Source organism: Rhinatrema bivittatum, chromosome 2 (genome assembly GCF_901001135.1).
Source record: "Rhinatrema bivittatum chromosome 2, aRhiBiv1.1, whole genome shotgun sequence".
NCBI lineage: Eukaryota > Metazoa > Chordata > Amphibia > Gymnophiona > Rhinatrematidae > Rhinatrema > Rhinatrema bivittatum.
Window position 1 is genome coordinate 615,481,576 of NC_042616.1, and position 20,688 is coordinate 615,502,263.

The 20,688-nt window shown below is 43.6% G+C and overlaps 1 protein-coding gene across 4 annotated transcripts in view; it reads right to left on the reverse strand.

Annotated features, from left to right (window-relative positions):
* The window catches only part of TRAPPC8 (trafficking protein particle complex 8), a 431,358-nt gene that overhangs the window by 160,970 nt on the left and 249,700 nt on the right, over positions 1-20,688 (reverse strand). For all 4 annotated transcript variants that reach the window (XM_029591182.1, XM_029591181.1, XM_029591183.1 and 1 more), the window contains one exon: positions 10,468-10,625. In XM_029591182.1, the coding sequence (XP_029447042.1) occupies positions 10,468-10,625 (158 nt within the window). The remainder of the gene's footprint in view (positions 1-10,467; positions 10,626-20,688) is intronic.

Below are 20,688 nucleotides of genomic sequence, written 5' to 3' on the forward strand. Positions count from 1 at the left end.
CAACCCCCCCAAAACTAATAGTGCGCGCAACATGTAAATGCATGTTGATGGACCTATTAGTTATTCCTGCGCAATACAGAAAGTAAAATGTGCAGCGAAGCCGCACATTTTACTTTCAGAAATTAACGCCTGCCCAAAGGCAGAAGTTAATTTCGGCCGGCACAGGGAAAGTGTACAGAAAAGCAGAAAAAACAGCTTTTCTGTACACCCTCCGACTTAATATCATAGCGATATTAAGTCTGAGGCCCCAAAATTAAAAAAATTTTTTTTTAAATCTGCCTGTGGCCTGGAAGATGGACGCTCTATTTAGCCGGTGTCCATTTTCCGAACCCGTGGCTGTCAGCGGGTTCGAGAACCGACGCCGGTAAAATTGAGCGTCGGCTGTCAAACCTGCTGACAACCGCCGCTTTTGTCAAAAAGGAGGCGCTAGGGACGCGCTATTTCATGGAATGGAAGAAAGCATCTGCTATAAATCTGAGTCTTGCTGGTCTTTTGGAGCAGCATGTTGGAACTTTGGGCTTTCTGCAAATATTTTTTGCAATGTCTCTTTAGTGTTAAACAATTTTATTAGTTTTCAAGTCATAACACATACATCAGAATCGGTCTGAGAAAGCTGTGACACTGAACTCTCTCTAGACAAAGAGCACCAACATTGTCAAAACCATTGTAGGATCCCCACCACCCACCCTCCCTCCCCCCTTCCAAGATAGGACAACAAAAGTATCATGCTGTGCAGCGCAGACAAGCCTCCTGTGCAGGAACATAATTCAAGGCAGCGAGGAGGAGATCAGTTATTGAGTATCAAACTTCGTGAACGGTGTGGTAAAGGCTGTAAGTAGGGATCCCAAATCATCAGAAATTTCCTGCTAAGTAGAGGTGACGTTCGTGAACTCAAATCGTCCATTCGCAACATATGATGAAGATGGTTGCTCAAAGTCCAAAAGGAAGGGCCCTCAGGGGACCTCCAATGCAACAAAATCACTTTCTTACCAACTAAGCATGCTTTCAAAAGGAAGAGACGAGGACCCCTTTTAACTGGCAAACGAGGACCAGAACCAAAAAGAAAGAGCAAAGGGGTAATGGGGAAAGTAATCTCCAATAACGTCATAAGGTAAGAAGCTATATGACCCCAAAATCTGCATACGGGGGGGCATGCCTAGAAGGAGCAGGACAGGGTGCCAGGAACCTTATGACATTTGCCACATAGAGCTGACGCAGAAAGACCAGATCGATAAGCAATCTGTGGAGATATATAGGCCCGCCTTAAAAATCTGAATTGCATTTCACGATAATACATATTTACCATGAGTTGGGATACTCGCCGAAAGCATGCTCGAATGATTGGTATCCTAATTTCAAACACCCCATCTCCATTCCAGCGGTCCACCAAAACGGCATATGGCTCTCGCCTAGTAAGGCCTTTAAGCTGTTTGTAATAATGGGACAAAGAGGGAGATTCTTTGTTATCAAAGTGAAAAAGCTTGTCTAGAGAAAGAAAAACCCCAGAAGAGCAAAACTCCATGGGCAAGGACTGGATGTAGTGCCGAATCTGGAGATAGCAAAACATCTGTCCAGGTCCCAATCGGTACAGCGCCTGCAACTCCGAAAATGGAAGGAGCTGCCCATCTCCATTAAGTAAATGACCCAGCTGTGCAATGCCTATAGCCTTCCATTGGCGAAAGCCTGCCCCCGGGAGCCAAGTTTCCATTCCCCTATACGGGCAATAAATATGCGCACAGTCGAGGTATCTGCAATAGTTTGGTTACAGCCACCCAAGTGAGGCACAAAGGCCGTATTGAGGGAGAGTGAACTAAAAAGGAAGGAAGAACTGCAAACGGAGCTTGTATAATATATGTTAACACCAGAGGGACTACCAATGCCTGCTCAGCTAGGACATGCACATAATTAGATTGTCCTACCATCCAGTCCCTAATTATGCGAAGGTTCCCGGCTAGGTTATAGTCTTAAATCCGGGACACCTAGGCCTCCCCTCTCCCCATCGCTCCCGAAGCCTGCTAGGGAGATTCTGGGTTTTCTGACCCGCCAAAGGAAGCATCGCAATTCCTTATCTAATGTTAACAAATCAGTACGGCGTAGTGGCAAATTTTGCAATAAGTAGAGCCATTTAGGTAGCAACAACATCTTAAATAGATTGATTCTGCCTCCTAAGGAAAGGGGGAAGCCCCTCCAAGTACAAAGGGTTTCCACAGAACGCTGAAGTAAGGGGTTCACATTTAAGATAATACAATTGACTAGGTAAATTTGAAATTAGAACCCCCAGATATCGAAAGGAGCCCTTCGCCCACTGCAGGGGACAAAGCCCGGGCCAACGCTCCCGAAAGGTATCCAGAAAGGCTAATGCTTCTGATTTGTTGAGGTTAAGACGGAGGCCCGCAAACTGACCAAACTCCGATAGCAGGTCCATGAGGGGTGGCAGTGATTGGTGAGGTTTTGTCAGAAAAACCATATCATCATCGGCGAAAGCCGCGTATTTAAACATCTCCGTTTGCAGTCTAATACCTCTCACAGCAAGGGCAGCTAACATGGATATAAGAAGTGGTTCGCACTGTAGCAGAAACAGCAAGGGTGACAGTGGGCACCCCTGGTGTGTGCCTCGTGAGATTGAAAACCCCTCAGACAGTGAATTATTGGCTGTAATTATCGCAGTGGGGGTGTTATAGAAAAGTCAAATAGCATCAAAACATACCATCAATTCCCATCTCTTTCAGCATATGAAACAAATAGCACCATTCCACCCTGTCAAAAGCTTTCTCTGCATCAAAGCTGACCAGAAGATTCGGCTCATCCATTTACTGACTCATTTTGAGGGTGGCCAGAATCTTACGGATATTAGTAAGCACGTATCATTTACCAACAAAGCCCACTTGGTTCTGGCCAATCAGGGAGGGGAGCACCTCAGCCAGACGATCCGCCAAAATTTTTGCCATAAGTTTCTGATCAGCATTGAGAAGAGATGGGCGTCCTTCCCGGGTTTAGCAATGAGTGTAATGTGAGCTTGGTTAAACGCAGGATACTCTCCCACAGCAATTAACTCAGTGAAGACACTAGTGAGGACTGGACCAACCAAGTCAGTCAAACTTTTATAAAATTCGGCAGTATAGCCGTCAGGTCCAGGCGCCTTAAGTCGTTTTGCCTATCTGATTGCCAACTGCACTTCTTCAACTCCGAAGGGCCTATATTAAGTCCGGCCTTTTTAGCTATAGTAAGACTAGGCAAGTTAATTTTATCACAGAACCGCTCACTGGCAGTGAGGTCCCAAGCCCTCGGAGGTATAGAGTGTAGAGAAAAACATTCAAAACAGAGAGAATCTCCTTAGTGTCTGGCACAACATTCCCCCTGGTGGAAAGAATGGCTGCAATATGCCTAGAGTGGCGTGTTTTAAGTAAGTTATTCAGGAGCTTCCCCGATTTATTGCCAAATTGGTGAAGATGAAACTGGTAATATAATAGACTCTTTTTTGCTCTCTGATGAAGCAGGGAGTTAACAGTGGCTCGTAAGGACCTGTAACTTTCTCTGTCTGTGGGGTGATTTGTTTCAGTCAGGCGACACTGAGCGGCCTTCAGTTGACTGCTTAAGGCAAGAAGCCATTTATCTAAGGATTTTCGGTGTGCGACATAAGATATGATGTCGCCTCGCAAGACCACCTTTGCTGTGTACCAAAAGAGGACTGGGTTAGTCGCATGTTCTCCATTCAGGTCAGCAAACTCCTTCCATCTGGAGCGCAGATATGGCTCTTTTGAGGGCTGCATCTGGCTCTCAGACAAGTGTCACCACACTTTCCCGCTGACCCAGCTGTTCCCCAGTCCTCCTCCGCCCGGGCTTAAAATGCTGTCAGCCTGGGCGGAACGCAGCAGGACAGCTGGAGTCAGCGGCACCGGCGTCCTCTCTTCTTCCCGCCCCACCCCCCCACCCCCCCCGCGGCCCGGAAGAGGAAGTGGAGAGTACCGGGTGCGTACGCGGCAAGAAGAGGCCACGCTAGTGCGCTCGGCATCGGCCCGAAGAAAAGAAGACTGCAGCGCGGCTCGGAGGAAAATGAAGAGCTTCAACCGCGGCCGATGGGACTCCGCCTCCGCGAGGGCTGAAAATGAAGGTTAGTGTTGGGAGGAGGCTGCTGCTGCCGCAAGTTCCCGGGGTGGGGGAGAGAGAGAGTGAATGAGCGAGCAAACTCTCTCCCCCACCCCAGGAACTCGCGGCAGCAGCAGCCTCCTCCCAACATGAACCTCCTTCATTTTCAGCCCTCGCGGAGGCGGAGTCCCATCGGCCGCGGTTGAAGCTCTTCATTTTCCTCCGAGCCGCGCTGCAGTCTTCTTTTCTTCGGGCCGATGCCGAGCACACTAGCGTGGCCTCTTCTTGCCTCGTACGCACCCGGTACTCTCCACTTCCTCTTCCACCCCGGGGGGGGGGAAAGAAGAGAGGACGCCGGTGCTGCTGACTCCAGCTGTCCTGCCGCGTTCCGCCCGGGCTGACAGCATTTTAAGCCCGGGCGGAGGAAGACCGGGGAGCAGCTGGGTCAGCGGGAAAGTGTGGTGACACTTGTCTGAGAGCCAGATGCAGCCCTCAAAAGAGCCATATCTGGCTCGTGAGCCATGGGTTCCCGACCCCTGTTCTAGCCGGAGGTCTGGCGGCAGAGAATTCCACTGTATTGGTCCGGAAGCTGAAATGGCTCTTTTACTTAATGAGGTTTTTAACTGTGGGACCTGGAGGGTGTCTTTATATGCTGCTCTTACCGGCCTGGATGGTAAGTGTGGTCGGAGAGGGATCTTGAGTTCTAGTGGGGTGATGTTGTAGAGAGCTTTGTGGGTAATGATGAGAGCCATGCCTCTGTATCGCTCCATGGTGAGACCGCACCTTGAATACTGTGTACAATTCTGGTTGCCGCATCTAAAAAAGATATAGTTGCAATGGAGAAGGTACAGAGAAGGGCAACCAAAATGATAAAGGGGATGAAACAGCTCCCCTATGAGGAAAGGCTGAAGAGGTTAGGGCTGCTCAGCTTGGAGAAGTGACGGCTGAGAGGGGATATGATAGAGGTCTTTAAGATCATGAGAGGTCTTGAACGAGTAGATGTGACTTGGTTATTTACACTTTCGAATAATAGAAGGACTAGGGGCATTCCATGAAGTTAGCAAGTAACTCATTTAATACTAATTGGAGAAAATTCTTTTTCACTCAACGCACAACAAAGCTCTGGAATTTGTTGCCAGAGGAGGTGGTTAGTGCAGTTAGTGTAGCTGGGTTCAAAAAAGGTTTGGATAAGTTCTTGGAGGAGAAGTCCATTAATGGCTATTAATCAATTATACTTAGGGAATAGCCACTGCTATTAATTGCATCAGTAGCATGGGTTCTTCTTAGTGTTTGGGTAATTGCCAGGTTCTTGTGGCCTGGTTTTGGCCTCTGTTGGAAACAGGATGCTGGGCTTGATGGACCCTTGGTCTGAACCAGCATGGCAATTTCTTATGTTCTTATGTTCTTAAGTATTGTCTCCTGTACAGATGTTGCTGAGACCTTCTGGAAACAAAGTGTTGCTCTGAAGTGGCTGCTGAAAGTGTGAACAGGATCTTTTATGGCATCCATTGCTTCTATAATTTTCTCCTCAGATTACTGCCTGTGCATGAAGTATCTGCCAACCTGTCATGGACATGCTCTTTTAGTCCTGAAGCACACAGTCAAAAAAAGCCTCCAACAGCAATTGCCAATGTTTTAAAGGAAGTGTCATACATCTAAGACTGATCTAACAAGGTGCTCACCTCCTTGAATCACTGGTAGGAGCCATTGCATCTTATCTATTGAAGGGCTTCTGGGCTAAAGTCTGTAGCTTTAGTATGGTCCAAAATATGCTTATCAATTGCATATTTTGGACCATATGCAAACGATAAGCATCTATCCTTGAATTAACAGAAAGATCTTCTTTGCTACATTATCTAACATTCTGGCATCCTTAAGAAGAGTACTGCAATGTGAGCACTTTGTTAATTTGAATGCTATCTCTACTACTGCTAATTGGTTTGGTAACTGCAGGATGACTAGGAGCCGGCTACACCCTATATTTAATGGGTAAGTTTCTTGCTACTGGAAGGGTAGATAGCCATATCTGTCACACTCTTGTTTGAAGTTCCTGCAGAATTCTATGAATGGAACTACTATTACTTTTTGCTTGGGTGTTTCAATGTATATAAGTAAATCAAACATCTTCTGTGGGGGCTGCTTCTTATTGCAGATGCCATTTTTTGAACAAAAGAACGTGAGACATCTTCAGGAGGCAATGTGCTCCAGGGATACTGAGCTGAAGGATCTGATGGAAGACCTGTTGAGTACTCTTTGTCTGAATGACATGATGAAGAATCATATGACAACTGAAGTGTCTTGAGGGTTAGATAATATGATAGGTTCTTCTGGTGAATCCAGAGGCGGAGAATGAATTTGCATTTGGGCTGTCTCATCTCTAACTTGATAAGAAGGACTAGATGAGTGTCCACCCTGGAAGTAATGGTATCCAAAACAGGAGACATTTCTTTTCATGGTGGAGGTGGTAGCAATTCTGGCATAGTAGAAAAACAATTTGTCACAAATTCTAAACATTTTCTTCACAAGAGTGGAGTTCCTTCTTCTGTGGTGGAACTACTTGGGGAAAAGCCATCTGACTTCAGAAGTAGGACCAGCATACCCAATGAAATTTTTTATTTTGCAGGTGGAGCCTGAAATGAAACACAATGTACTGGTTCCTCAGCACAAAGATGTTTTTTGCATTGATGGGTCCCCCATAGTTTTACTAATCAAGGCTGAATAGATTCTGATGAAGCAGCTCTCCACACTGACCTCTTTCTTGAGTCCTGTACCACGAGTTCATGCATGTCTCTGTGTTGACAGTTTGTGGTGGTATGGTGCCAACATTCTTCTGCATTGAAGTGCATAATTTATCTCCCCTCTTTGATGGGGGAGGAGGGGAGTGTCTGCACCAAGTACGTCATGTTATGGTGCTTAGCAGGACAAGATTCTGGCCTTATTTTTTGTTTTTGTTTCTTTTAGCTTTGAGTGAAGGTCCGTCAGCTTTTGATGGTTTCTTTTTTTTACCCCCAAAGTTAATGTCTGAGAGAACTCCAAAAAATCCCTGTGTATGGTTCCTATACCTTCTAACCCATGGGAACATATGAGAACAAGCCAAACAGTTTGGTACAACATGCGAAGGGCCTAAACACCTTACATAGTTGTCATGACAGTCCTTGAGGGACATCTTTACAATGAACAAGAGACACCTTTAGATCCTTGGCATAGCAAAGACAAAAGAGGCAAAGTCACATTCAATTTTTGCAAATTTTAAACTTTTTTTTTGGAGACTGAAAAATAAATGCAAAAGAAAAAAAATAAAATTTCACAAAAAAATCTAGATGGACAGCTAAAAGAGCCAAAAACACCCCTCTGCTCACTTCAAGCAGATGAAAACAATGAGAAGAAACTCACCTGCAGATGGCTGTGTGGGAAGGCCCACAAACAAGAGTGTTCTTCCATCTCAGTGCAGACTGGATGTCACTACCAATTTGTGTGGCTGATTTTATGCTGCTTGTACTCTGACAACAGGCAGGCAGAAAGATATCTGATTCTAATTATCAATCAAAGAAGTCCAGTAAAATGGTATCATCTACAACCCCTCACTTAAGAAAACCAGACTTACAACCAACAAGGGATCGCGTTCTCTCAAATGCTGGCCCCATGCACTGGAATATTCTACCTCTCAATCTCCGCCTTGAGCCATGCCCGTTCAAATTCAGAAAAATGCTAAAGACATGGCTTTTTCAACAAGCTTTCCCAGATTAATCTCATTGACTCTTGTTACCCTTCCTCATCTGTTTTATATTTCCCATTTATAAATTTTATGCAATTATCCAGCACATATAAAAATGTAAAAAATTTTGTATTCTTGTAAATTATGTTCCATCTCTCTCCTTTCTCGCCTTTACTAGTTGCAATGTTGATTGGCTTGCTGTTCCTGAGCCTCACAGTTCATACTTAACTGTTGTCCTCCACCCCCCACCCCTGTTCTTTGTACTTTCCTCCTTTTTGTTAAAATGTAAACCGATATGATGTGTATTTTAATGTCGGTATAGAAAAGCTGTTAAATAAATAAATAAAATAAATAGACCTGTTTGTTGATCTTTATTTATTTAAATAGATTAAGGACTTTATTTTCTAAAGTATTTACATGCTTAAAACTGGATAAAAATGCACCTTACCAGTATAAGTGAGTTTTTGAAAACTGCTACAATATATGCCACTGAATTATCAATAGGTTTTACCCTTAAGTGCACTTAGTGTGGGTAAATGGGTTTTGAAACTTGCTATTACATGCATAAATCCTTTGTGAATCCGTTTTTTTGCTTTTTTTTTTTTTTTTTTTTTTACTATAGATCGCTTTATTTAATTTAAAATAATTTTGTAAATATGTGCCATACATGTTAGGAAAATTCTTAAAAGAAATTTGACAGGAAGTAGTGTAAGTTAATATAGTTAAAGGTCCATATATTTCTTTTTATTTTGCCTAATTTTTAAATATATTCCTTTTTTATATAGACATTAGTCATCATTTGCTTTTAAAAGGTAGATTATCTAATCTTGTTTTCTTTTTCTTGAACTCTGCTAACTTTAAGCAAAAATGTTGTTTCCTCTGAAAAACTATTTCTATTATCATCCTTAGTTTCCTGTTACTTTTCAGCTTTGTGCAATAAGGTAAAAGGGGAAGAAAAGTAATTTTTTTTTTTTTTTTTAAAGCAGATGGTAGGTTAGATAATCACAAGTTGAACTGTTAATTAGCCAAAAGTTGTGGACATGTCAGAGATATACATCAGTGGTCATCAACTAATAAAAAATGAACAAACTGCAAAGACTGCCAAAAAAAAAAAAAACCCAATAAAACACAAAACAAAAACCGGTTGGTCTTTGAAAGTGCTGAATGTGTGACTAATAAGTGATCTGTATCAAGTCTCAACCAATGGAAGCATCAGTTATCAGATAGTGAGTAAACTCTGCAGAATTGGAAATGCTCCAGTATCTTCCGTGAACAGTGTTGGTGACGTCACAGCTAGACTTCTGCTGATTAAGCTGGGAAACGGGAAAATTATAAGTAGCTAAGAGAGATAGTTGCTGAAGAACTAACTTACATACACAGCTTTGCATAATTGCAGTAACAACCGTAAATGTAACAGCAGCTTGGTATTACTGCAGTAATAAGCTGTTATATAGCTTCACAGAACTAGTGACAAGACTAATAGCAACAGACACACACACAACCGCCGCAGCAACCATAGTACCAGCATCCAGAGTACCAGCAGCATCATTAGACAGAGAGAATGAGACCCACATGAGAACATCAGGACCTCCGGGAAAGGATAGATGGCAGCTGGCAATTCCAAATTCTAGCTTGTAAATGAAAGATTTCCAAGAAGGGTGGATTTATATATGTTTTCCTATGAACTAAAAGGGTAATAAGAAGGTACTTGAGGGTAACAAGCCTACCAAAACTAACCTTATAGTAAAGCGATAGATCTGAGCTAAACTGGGGGTCACTGAAATTGTAGTAATGAATGATGTGTGATGATATATCTTGTCTGCTATTATGAAATATAGTGTTTATTGTTAGGAAGCTTTGCTAATAAACCTAGTGCATTCTTACCTATTTGCGCTGGTTAGTGTGGATTTTTTTTTTTTTTAGTATTTGATATAAAAGGTGGGGATCTGGGGATGTACTAGGATATCAGGGTCAGTCTTATACCAAACTGGGAAGAAATTTGGGTGTGAATTAGGACAATTTGAAGGATTTCTTCCCCAGTTATTCACATTATCATCACAAACAATATTAGAAAACAATACAGGCTGTACAGCACTTTTCTTCGAGTCAACATGTGAGATTTCTTTACTATACTGTTAGACTTTACATCAAAATTCCACTCAGAACTAATGGAGCCAACTTTCTAGGATGGGCTTGCATAGTCCATGAACGTGTGGATCTTATATCCCCCTTCCCCTCCTACTCTCTAACCCCCAACCAAAATATCCTCGATATTTGTTGTAGACAGAACACTAAACACAAAAGTTAGTAGGGGACACACACACCCCTTCCCTCTCCCCAATCTCATAAGCCTTCTTTTCTTTCCTTTGGAATGCAAGCTAAAAAGTATGTCAATTCAAAAGTATTTGTCAGTTTATTTTGCTTTTTCTAAATAATGGCCAGTACAGTTATAATATAAAATATTTGTATAATACAATGAAGCATGAAAAAAATGTGCTTTGGAGATGCTTTTATCTGGCAAGCTTAGTATCTGCAGTTGGATCATATGGTGAGTCAATTTCACCTCACTTAATACTATTTAACCCTATTGCTACCTGAAAATTTGATATTAGGTTTGCTCTATCTAATCCTCTATCATTGGATAAAAGACAAATATTAAAAAATACCTCTAACAAAGGCATTTGCGGAGTAATAATTGGGTCCAGACGACGATCAGGTCCATACTGGATTGAGGTTTTCTCTTCTTTCGTGCTGTTAAGCCGAGGTCCCTGGATTTCTAAATCCTGTCGCCCTCGTACAGACATCCCATTAGAGATACACTTCCCTGAAATAAACAATTTTTTACAACCTGACAAATTTTAATTAGAAAAATGTCTGTAATAACTAGTATGTAATATTCCAAAAACACGATAAAAGACCATGTCCTTTCAAGGTTCTGGTTCCAGGTTCTTTTTGTTAAATACCACCAAGGATAAATATTTTTAAGAAGCAATACATTTTGGAGAATTATACCAACCAATTGTAATATTTTAGCTTGTGGACAGACATTATACAATCATTGCTCAAAAGATTGTTATAAAAACTATGGGTTTCTCAGTCAAGTCTAATGGATTCAACTGTTCATTCATTTTCATATTATTTAGCTTGAATTACTCATCTTTCTCAAAAAGCATCAAAGTGAGAAAACCTAAAATATACAGACTACAATTACAATTAAAACAAATGTCGCACGATGTCAAGGACCCATTGAGCCATTGTCAGTTGGACCCACCTGTGCTAAAACAGAGAAAGACATCCGTCTACCTCTGGTACCCGCGGGTGAACCCCCAACTCCTCCTCATGCTGATCTGGAGGCGGCAGATCCAGCAAAACTGTCCTTGATATTCTTCTTGGAACAAAAGGACTGGTAACAGGAAAAGGTACAAGACCTCTGTCCCAAAAACTCCCAGCTCTGCCAAAACCTCTTGGGAGTCCTGAGTCCAACCCCCCGGAGGCAAAGTGACGGGAGTAAGGTCTACTCTTATCCTTCGGCAGCTTGGGGATCTTTGAGTTTCCCTAAACTTTAGCTATCTGTTTTATTGCAACTTTATTGCCCCTGTTTTATTGTAACTTTTCACTTTTCGCCTTATTTGTTTATGTTAATGTTATTGCCACATTGTTTCTTGTAAACCGATATGATATGATTGGTATCATGAATGCCTGTATAAAAAAAGCACTAAATACATAAAAATAAATAAAATCTTCTCCAACTCCTCTCCAAACAGCAGCCACCTCTTAATCGGCAGCTTAGTTAAATTGGGAATACTGTCTGCTGACCAATGACACAACCATAAAAGCCAATGGGGGCCACTATAATGGATGCCACTTCTCCAGCAGCCGATTGGGCTAAATTGCAGATAGCATCTGCCAAAAAAGGCAGACTCCTAGTTCCAGGGAAGGAGAATCATTCCCCAATTCCACTTGTGCTTCCTGCCCTAATAGAATACCAGCATGTGCCACAATATAACAGCAGGCATATATTTGGAGATGTATAGCTATCGCCTCAAAGGCCTACTTAAGCATGGCCTCTATTTTCCTATCTTGTGCATCCTTAAGCGCAGCACCTCCTTCCACCAGAATGGTGGTTCTTTTAGACATCGAACAGACCAAGGCATCCAACCTGGGAAAATAGAGTTGGTCCTTTGAGGGCCCAGAGGATACATGCTGGCCAGAGCCCACCCTCCCTTAAAATTAGCACCTGGAGAAGTCCATTCCAAATACACTAAGTCCTGCACAGCCTCACAGAGAGGGAGGAAACATGAGGCGTTCTGGAGATTGATCATTATGAGGTCCCCCCGGTCAGCTTAACTCAATCACCTGCATCCTCATCTAACTGCAATGTACGCAGGGATTGTGAAATCAGGAGTAGGTAACTCGTCCCTGTGAAAAAGCTGCGGCATGTTCCTATGGGCTTCCTTCTTCAGGAGGAATTTCCCCTTCCTCCAAAGGTTCAGAGATCTCACTTGTGGGCGAATGACTGAAAGCCATCCAAAGAATACTCTGACAGGAAGGGATCTTCCCCAGTTTCCTCAAGGTCCAGCTCCTGATGAGCCCGCTTCGTCCCTTGGACAGGCAATGGCGCTGAAAAATGATTAGGAGACTCTCGAACTTTGGACGTCTCCTGCTCCCTACAAAAATCTTGCAGCCCCTTAAAAATTTCTATCTAGGAGAAGGAAGAGACATCCACCCTCAGGACAGGCAACACAGGCAATACAAGGCGAGAGGAATCACCATCTAGCTCCTGCCAGAACTCAGGCAACAAAAGAGGCAGCCCATTCTCCTGATCAGGGTACCTCATAAATTAACTACTGGAGTCCCTTCCTGCAGGGTGGGGGGGGGGGGGGGCAATGCCCCAGTCATACTCGCTGTCCGACAATCCCCCTCAGGATGTGGAGTACTCCCCAGACAGCCGCTGAGCATTTCCCACTTGTGCTAGCTGAAGGCTGCAGGTGGAACACAGTAATATTTTTCTATGCACTGAGCCATGGGCACCATCTTAAGGACGCAGCTGATGTAGACTGACTGACTGACCAAAAACCTCCCAGATGGTATCCCCAATGCCTATTCCCTCTGAAGGACTGGCTGGTTAAAATCGTGCACCTGGAACTACTCTGTCCCTTGAAGCGCTGGCTGCCTTTCCTTTTTTTTAATTGTTCCCAACAGGACAACCAAGAATTAAAGGCACAGTCTGCACAGCCTTCTTTCCTCAAGTCCTGGAGAGTAAAAGGCGGAAATGGGAGGAGGAGGAGTGAAAGAAGGGAAGGGGCAAAAAAAAAAAAAAATCACAAGAAGGGCACAGAGGAAAAAAAAAAAAAAGAAGACTTTAACCTCCTGGAAATCCTTCTCCAAATAGCCTGCTCACCAGAGGGAAAGGATCCTAATCGTTACCTCTAGAACACTCCAAGCACTAAAAAAAAAAAAAAAAAAAAGCAGCAGAGACCACAACTGAAGGAGAGAACGCTCAACTGTAACCTCAAGAGCCTAATAGCTAACTACATGCAACTAGACTGAAATCCACAGAAACACATCCACCAACTGCTAGAGACTGAGAATACTGGAAAGCTGGTGTTAGCACGGAAGTATATAAGGAGTAAGATATCAACAGGCTCACTGATGTGTCTCCACCTGATAGGCGTGCTTAAACCATTTGTATGGACTGGCCCGATTAGATGAAGAAGAGGTTCCCTTAATACCCTTGGATATATGCCATCTGATCCCATCGCCTTATCTACTTTAAATTTTGTAAGCTCCTCATGAACATACTTTTCTGTTAATTCATAAGATACTGTTTGCTGTTTGGACCATCGCCACACTGAGTCTAGTATTTCAACCTATTGTCCATGACGACCCCTAGATCCTTTTCCTAGGTGATGACTCCTAATATGGAGCCCATCATCATGTAACTACTGTTTGGATTATTTTTCCCAATGTGCATCACTTTGTACATTGGGAAAAGTTAAACCATCTTTAGACATTGTTTTAAATTAACAAAATGTTGCATTTATAACCTACAGGTCCAAATAGCTTGCTCCCTGAGGGGCATAACATCCATAATTAAATTAACAGTTTTCACACTAAATTATACAGAAACTAACATATAAACATTTAACTCAGCATAAAATAATCTAATCATAAAAGTCATAAGAACAGAAAGGTACACTATAAAACTAGCATTGACATGTAACATCAACCTTTTCTGGACTACCTCATTGTCTATATCCTCCAGCACTGGACACAATATGAGGTCTCACAAATGACAAATGACAGAGGCAATATCATTTTTTTTTCACTACTAGTTTTCTCCCTATGCACGCTAGAATTCATCTGGCTCTAGATAATGCTTTGCTATGCTGCTTTGTAGCATTAATCTCATCAGATATGATTACCCCAAGATCTTTCTCCTGTTTGATGTACATCAGTATTATACCACCAATTGTTCAAATGTAGGGCTACATTTTTTTTTTGTGCGTTAAATCCTAGCTATTTGACCAAGCTTTTGAGCCTATTTACCAAAACACGTTAACGCATGCTGTTGCAGATTAAAGCACAGTGTTAGTCAACAGGTAGCACAGAGATCCATGGGGCCTATTTACTAACACGTGTTACCTTATTTTGGTAAATAGGCCCCTTTTGGATAATATGCTTTATTACATCTACTTCCTCAGTGTTGTCCCATGTTGTTGCAGAAATTAGTACAATCAAGCAAGACAGACAAAAATCTTTCTCCTTAACAACTCTGGAATACCATTTGTGAAAACAAATAGAACTTGCCCCAGAACAGATTCCTGAGATGTTCCACTGGTAACCTATCTTTCCTCTGACTGGATACCATTTACGAATGCCCACCATTATCTATCGCTCAGTCAGTTTCCATCAGGGTAAAAATGAAGTCTGATGAGCCTCAAACTGGAGTCTGCTCAGTCAGAGCTGAAGACTTTCATATAGAGTCACAGAATGGTTTACGCAGAACCAGACTCAGAATACTGATAACCTGATACACTGCTTTGCCCCGAGGATCCAAATTTGTCCTCTAGGATTTAAAAAATTGCTAGAAACACCAGTATTTCTAACAACTTAAGCGCCAGAGACTAAGATGTGTTGAGCAGTTGGACCCAGACAAGCCTGTGAGTGCTTATACTTATGTTAACTATTTCTGTAAGTAGAAGAGTTTTGTAAACCTCTTCTTAAAGTATTGTGAAGTCTGTGCCAACTACATAAAAAATTGATATATCTGAATTAATGGACCCAGACTGGATCTTTGACTGTACTGCATTAATCCTTCAAAAACTTAAGTCAGGTTACTATGCTGGACCTGTTTAAATACATTTGAATAAACACCTGCATATACTTTAGAGCTGGAATTGCCTCATATTGCAGGGAAAACCTCAACCTGACAGTTTCTAACCCAATCAGCCACTTTGGGGCCCTACTTGTAAGAAACTCACTTATTTATGACCCTCCTGTGTTGGACACTGAAAAAACTTTACTGAAATCCAAATATATTACAACCAAAATGATAAAGGGGATGGAACAGCTTCCCTATGAGGAAAGGCTGAAGAGGTTAGGGCTGTTCAGCTTGGAGGCGAGACGGCAGAGGGGGGATATGATAGAGGTCTTTAAGATCATGAGAGGTCTTGAACGAGTAGATGTGACTCGGTTATTTTTACTTTCGAATAATAGAAGGACTAGGGGGCATTCCATGAAGTTAGCAAGTAGCACATTTAAGACTAATCCGAGAAAATTCTTTTTCACTCAACGCACAATAAAGCTCTGGAATTTGTTGCCAGAGGATGTGGTTAGTGCAATTAGTGTAGCTGGGTTCAAAAAAGGTTTGGATAAGTTCTTGGAGGAGAAGTCCATTAATGGCTATCAATCAATTTTACTTAGGGAATAGCCACTGCTATTAATTGCATCAGTAGCATGGGATCTTCTTAGTGTTTGGGTAATTGCCAGGTTCTTGCGGCCTGGTTTTGGCCTCTGTTGGAAACAGGATGCTGGGCTTGATGGACCCTTGGTCTGACCCAGCATGGCAATTTCTTATGTTCTTATGTTAGTGATCGACCCTGATCTAAGCTTCATCAAAAGAAATTCATTGGATTTGTTAAATATGATTTCCCTCTGGTAAAAAACTATGTTGCCTTTGATCCTGCAAACCTGCTGGATTTAAGGCACTCAACTTTTTTTTTTTTTTAATAGTGACTTCATTCATTTATCCACTACTATGGACAGATTAACTTGATTAACAGATAACCATTCCAGCCTTCAGCCAATAGGAAAACACTGAGCTCAGACAAAGAATGTATTAACTTTATAGTCTAGGGACTGGATCAACTTACCAGTAATCCCTGGAACAACCTGCCAGCAGCCAAGGGCAGGAAGGTGTATCCACCTATCTATACTAAAAAAAAAAAAAAAAAAAAAAGGAAATCAAGTAACTAATAATTTCTCATTTCTTAGCATTTAGACAGGTGGAGCCAGAACAAGCGAGATGTACCAAAGCTACACCTGAACAGGACAGGATGCTGCTCACAGTCCAGTCAAAACTGCCTGTGCAAAGGCTGCGTCCTCTCTGGCCTGCACATCCAGATGATATAGACCTGGAAAAGGTATATAAGGAGGACCATGTCACAGTTTGGAAAATGTCAATGGCAGATAATCTAACCTCAACCCATGACACTGCCTGAACCCTAGTGGAATGAGCCTAACCTGACTAGGCAATGGCTGACCAGCCTCTACATACACGGCCGGGATCACCTCATTAATTCAGCGGGCTAGTGTAACCTGTGACACCGGCTCACCTGCTTACTTCCACTGTGGAGAGCAAACAGGTGATCCATCTTCCTGAGAGGTTTAGAAACATTCAAATACCTCACGATATGCCTCTTGACATCCAAGGGCTGTAACAGGTGATATTCCTCAGCATCTTTTTCCCCGTCCAGAGGTGGCAGGGAAACAGACTGATTCAAGTGAAAATCCAAAACCACTTTTGGCAAAAAGGAAAGAACAATACACAGCTGTATCACCCCCGGAGTCACTCGAAGGAATGGCTCCCGGCAAGACAAGGCCTGCAGTTCGGATACTCTAAGTGCCAAACAAATTGCCACATGAAACACCGTTTTCAAGGTCAGTAACCACAAGGAGTGGGGCACGCACTGATCGAAAAGTAGAGTCCACTAAAAAAATCCAAAACCAGATTAAGACTCCATAAGGGCACTGATAACCACAAGGGATGACTAAGATGTTTCACTCCTTTCAAGAAACAGGCCACATCTGGATGAGCTGACAAGGGTCCACCATTCATCTGACCACTGAAGAGCCACCACCTGTACCTTGAATGAATTAAGGACCAACCCTTTATTCAATCCATCCTGCAAAAATTCCAAAATGAGCAGGATCTTAACTGAATGAGGAAGAACCCATCAATCTTCACACCAAGCCTCAAACACTCACCAAACCCACATGCAGGTTACGGAGGTGGAGAACTTTCTTGCTTGTAGCAATTTGGCAATCACTGCAGTGGAATATCCATGCTTCAGCAATCGAGCCCTCTCAAGGGCCAAACTATAAGACAAAACTGAATCAGATCTTCGTGAAGAACAGGCCCCTCCCGCTGCAGATCCCTTTGCGCCAGAAACCGGAGGGGGGAGTGCACCAGGAGACTTCGCTGATCTGCATACCGTGGGGTCTCCTGGGCCAATCTGGTGCCACCAAAAGCACCATCCCCCTGTGATGCTTGATCTTCCAAATCTTCCTGTCCAACATGGGCCACAGGGGGATAGCATACAGCAGCTTGCCCTCTGACCACTCCTGCACGAGAGCATCGATGCCCAGGGACATTGGATCGCTGCTGTTACTGAACAAACAAGGAGTCTTTGCAGTGTGAGAAGTTGCCTGCATGTCCAGAAACGGAAGGCCCCAGCGATCCACTATCACCTGAAATGCCTCGTTTGACAATTTCCATTCTCCTGGGTCCAGACTCTGCTGAGAAAGTCTGCTCTTACATTGCCTTTTCCTGCAATGTGTGATGAGATCTCCTGAAGATGCACTTCCACCCATTCTAAAAGTTTGGCAATTTCCTGTGACACTTGCTGGGCTCTTGGTTCCTCCCTGCCAACTGATGTAAACCACTGTCATTGCATTGTTAGACATTATTTGTAAGGCTTGGCCCTGTAAATGATTGCTGAACTGCAAGCATGCCAACTGGATGGCACGAATTTCCAGCCAATTGATGCTCCAAAGAGATTCTTCTGTACTCCAGTGCCCTTGAGCTGTCAGCTCCTGACAGTGAGCTCCCCAACCCTGGAGACTTGCATCTATCATGAGTACTAGCCAGTCCGGTGATCTTAGGGAAATCCCCTCTCTTAGATGATCCTCTTCTAGCCACCACTGCAGGTGTGTGCAGACTTCCATCGTCAGGTGAAGCCAAATTGAATAGTCCTGAGTCTGTAGGCTGTAACGAGATAGAGTGCGCTGAAGAGGACGCATACATGCCCTCGCCCATGGAACCACTTCCAGGTTTGCCATCAATCCAAGCACCTGTAGATAGAACCTCACTGTCGGGCATATTGTGTTTATCAATAGACATATCTGTGCCATCAGCTTCTGAATACAATCCTCAGGCAGGAACACCCTGCCCTGCCTCATTTCAAACTGAACACTGAGATACTCTAGCGACTGAAATGGCTGAAGACTGCTGTTGACCAGGTTCACCAGCCAACCTAGCTCCTGAAACAAGGCGATCACCTTGCACCACACCAGAAGGCTCTCTTCCAGAGTCTTGGCCTAAATCAGCCAGTCGTCCAATTATGTACGGGTGGACCAGAATCCCATCCTCTCTCAACACTGCTGCCACCACCATTGTAACCTTGGCAAAAGTTCTGGGTGCGGTGGCCAAACCAAAAGGTAGTGCTTGAAATTGATGATGCGCCAAAACCTCGAAGTGCAGAAATCGTTGATACTTTAACCAGATAGGAATATGCAGATACGCTTCAGACGATTCAAAGGATGTCAGAAACTCCCCTAACTGCACTGCCATCAGCAGTGAGCGCAAGGTTTTCAAGTGAAAATGAGTCACCTGTAAATGGCAGCTGACCCCTTTGAGATCCAGAATGGGGCGAGAAGAGCCCTTCTTGGGCACAATGAAATAAATGGACTATCAGACCGTATTTTCTTGAGATGTGGATACTGGAGACCACAGTGCTCTGAGGAGTTTTGACAATGTACACGCCACTGCCTGCCTCTTCTGCGGGGAGTTACAGAGAGACACCACAAATACGTCCCGAGGAATACTGCGAAACTCCAGCGCTTATTCATCTCGTATCACCTCCAGGACCCACTGATCTGACGTGATTTCAACCCACCTTCGATACAAGACAGGGCGACCCCTTATCTCCTGTTCTCAGGGATGGTCAGTACATTTTCACTGGGAAGCTTGGGGGGGGGGGGGGGGGGGGGGGGGCTCCACTCCCGAGCCTGCGCCCTGTCTAGGACGAGAGGACGGAGATCTATCCAAAGGTTGAGACCTCTGAAAGGCTGCTCCTCTGTAGGGTCGAAAACATTTGGATCCCCATAAAACGACCTCTCATGCTAAAGGAGTGCAGCATCTGTTTCTTATCCTCTGGTAACAGAGGAACCTGGGACTCGCCCCACTTACTGGCCATTTTCTCCAGCTCGCACCCAAACAAGAACTAGCCTTTAAAGGGCAATTTTGTAAGGTTAGACTTTGAGGTTGTATCAGCTGACCAATTTCTCAGCCACAGTTGACACCTGGCCGCTATTACCAAAGCCATCCCTCTGGCTGAGTTGTGGACCAACTCGCAGCTCACATCTTCTAAAAAGGCAGCTGCCAGTTCCATCACTGCCCTGGAATTCACAACAGATTCAGGAAGCTCCCAAGTGAGAAGTAAACAAGAGCAAGCCACCAGATAACAAGAAGCTATCTGCAAAATCATTGCCATTGCTTCAAAGGCTTGCTTAAGGATGGACAATTTTCCAATCGCATGCATCCTTCAAAGCCTCTCCTCCCTCTATGGGAATAGTCATTCTCTTGGTGACAGCACACACAAGTGCATTCACTTTCAGAAAATGTAACTACTCTCTTGCTATTGGATCCAGAGGAAACAGTCCTTCCAAGACCAGTTCGACTTTGAAATTAGCTTTGGAGCGCCCCAAGATCAATCAATTCTTGAATGGTCTCCATAATGAGGAAGAAACATGAGGCTTTATGCAAAAAAATCAAAATGAGTTCTTCTTCAACTTAGACACGGATTCAGCCCCAGAAACTCCCAGCATCTTCAAAGTTTGGGAAATCAGAGCCGGTAATTCATCTCTATGAAAGAGCCACAACATAGTTCTATACAGCTCCAATCCCTGAGGAATTTTCCCCATCCTCCAAGGAGTAAGGATCGGCTTCATCATCCGTACCATCTGGGTCCCTATTGGGAAGACTGGCAACCGATCTAAGCATACTCCAATGCTTAGCTACTGCACTAGGCGTGCAAGATTTCACCCCTGCGATTGACCTGGTAAGACTGGTCGGGGCCAAGGACTGCGCCTTAAGAAAAGACTGTAATCCTTGACAAAATTCCACCCAAGAAAAGGCAGAGGGATCCATGCCAAATCCAGAGAGCACCTGTCCTGTGCCTACTAAACTACCTTCCCCCCCACTGATGAACCAGTTAGGGGAGCTCCAAAGTCAGGCGACCCTTCTGGCATCTCTTTACTCAGGCCTGCATCAGGCTGAGAAGAACCAGGTTTAGAAAATCAGAGAAGGCAATTCCCCCTGAGCTTCCAAGCAGCACTAACATAAGTTAGAGGGAATGCCAGGCTGAGATGCCTGAATAAGGCAA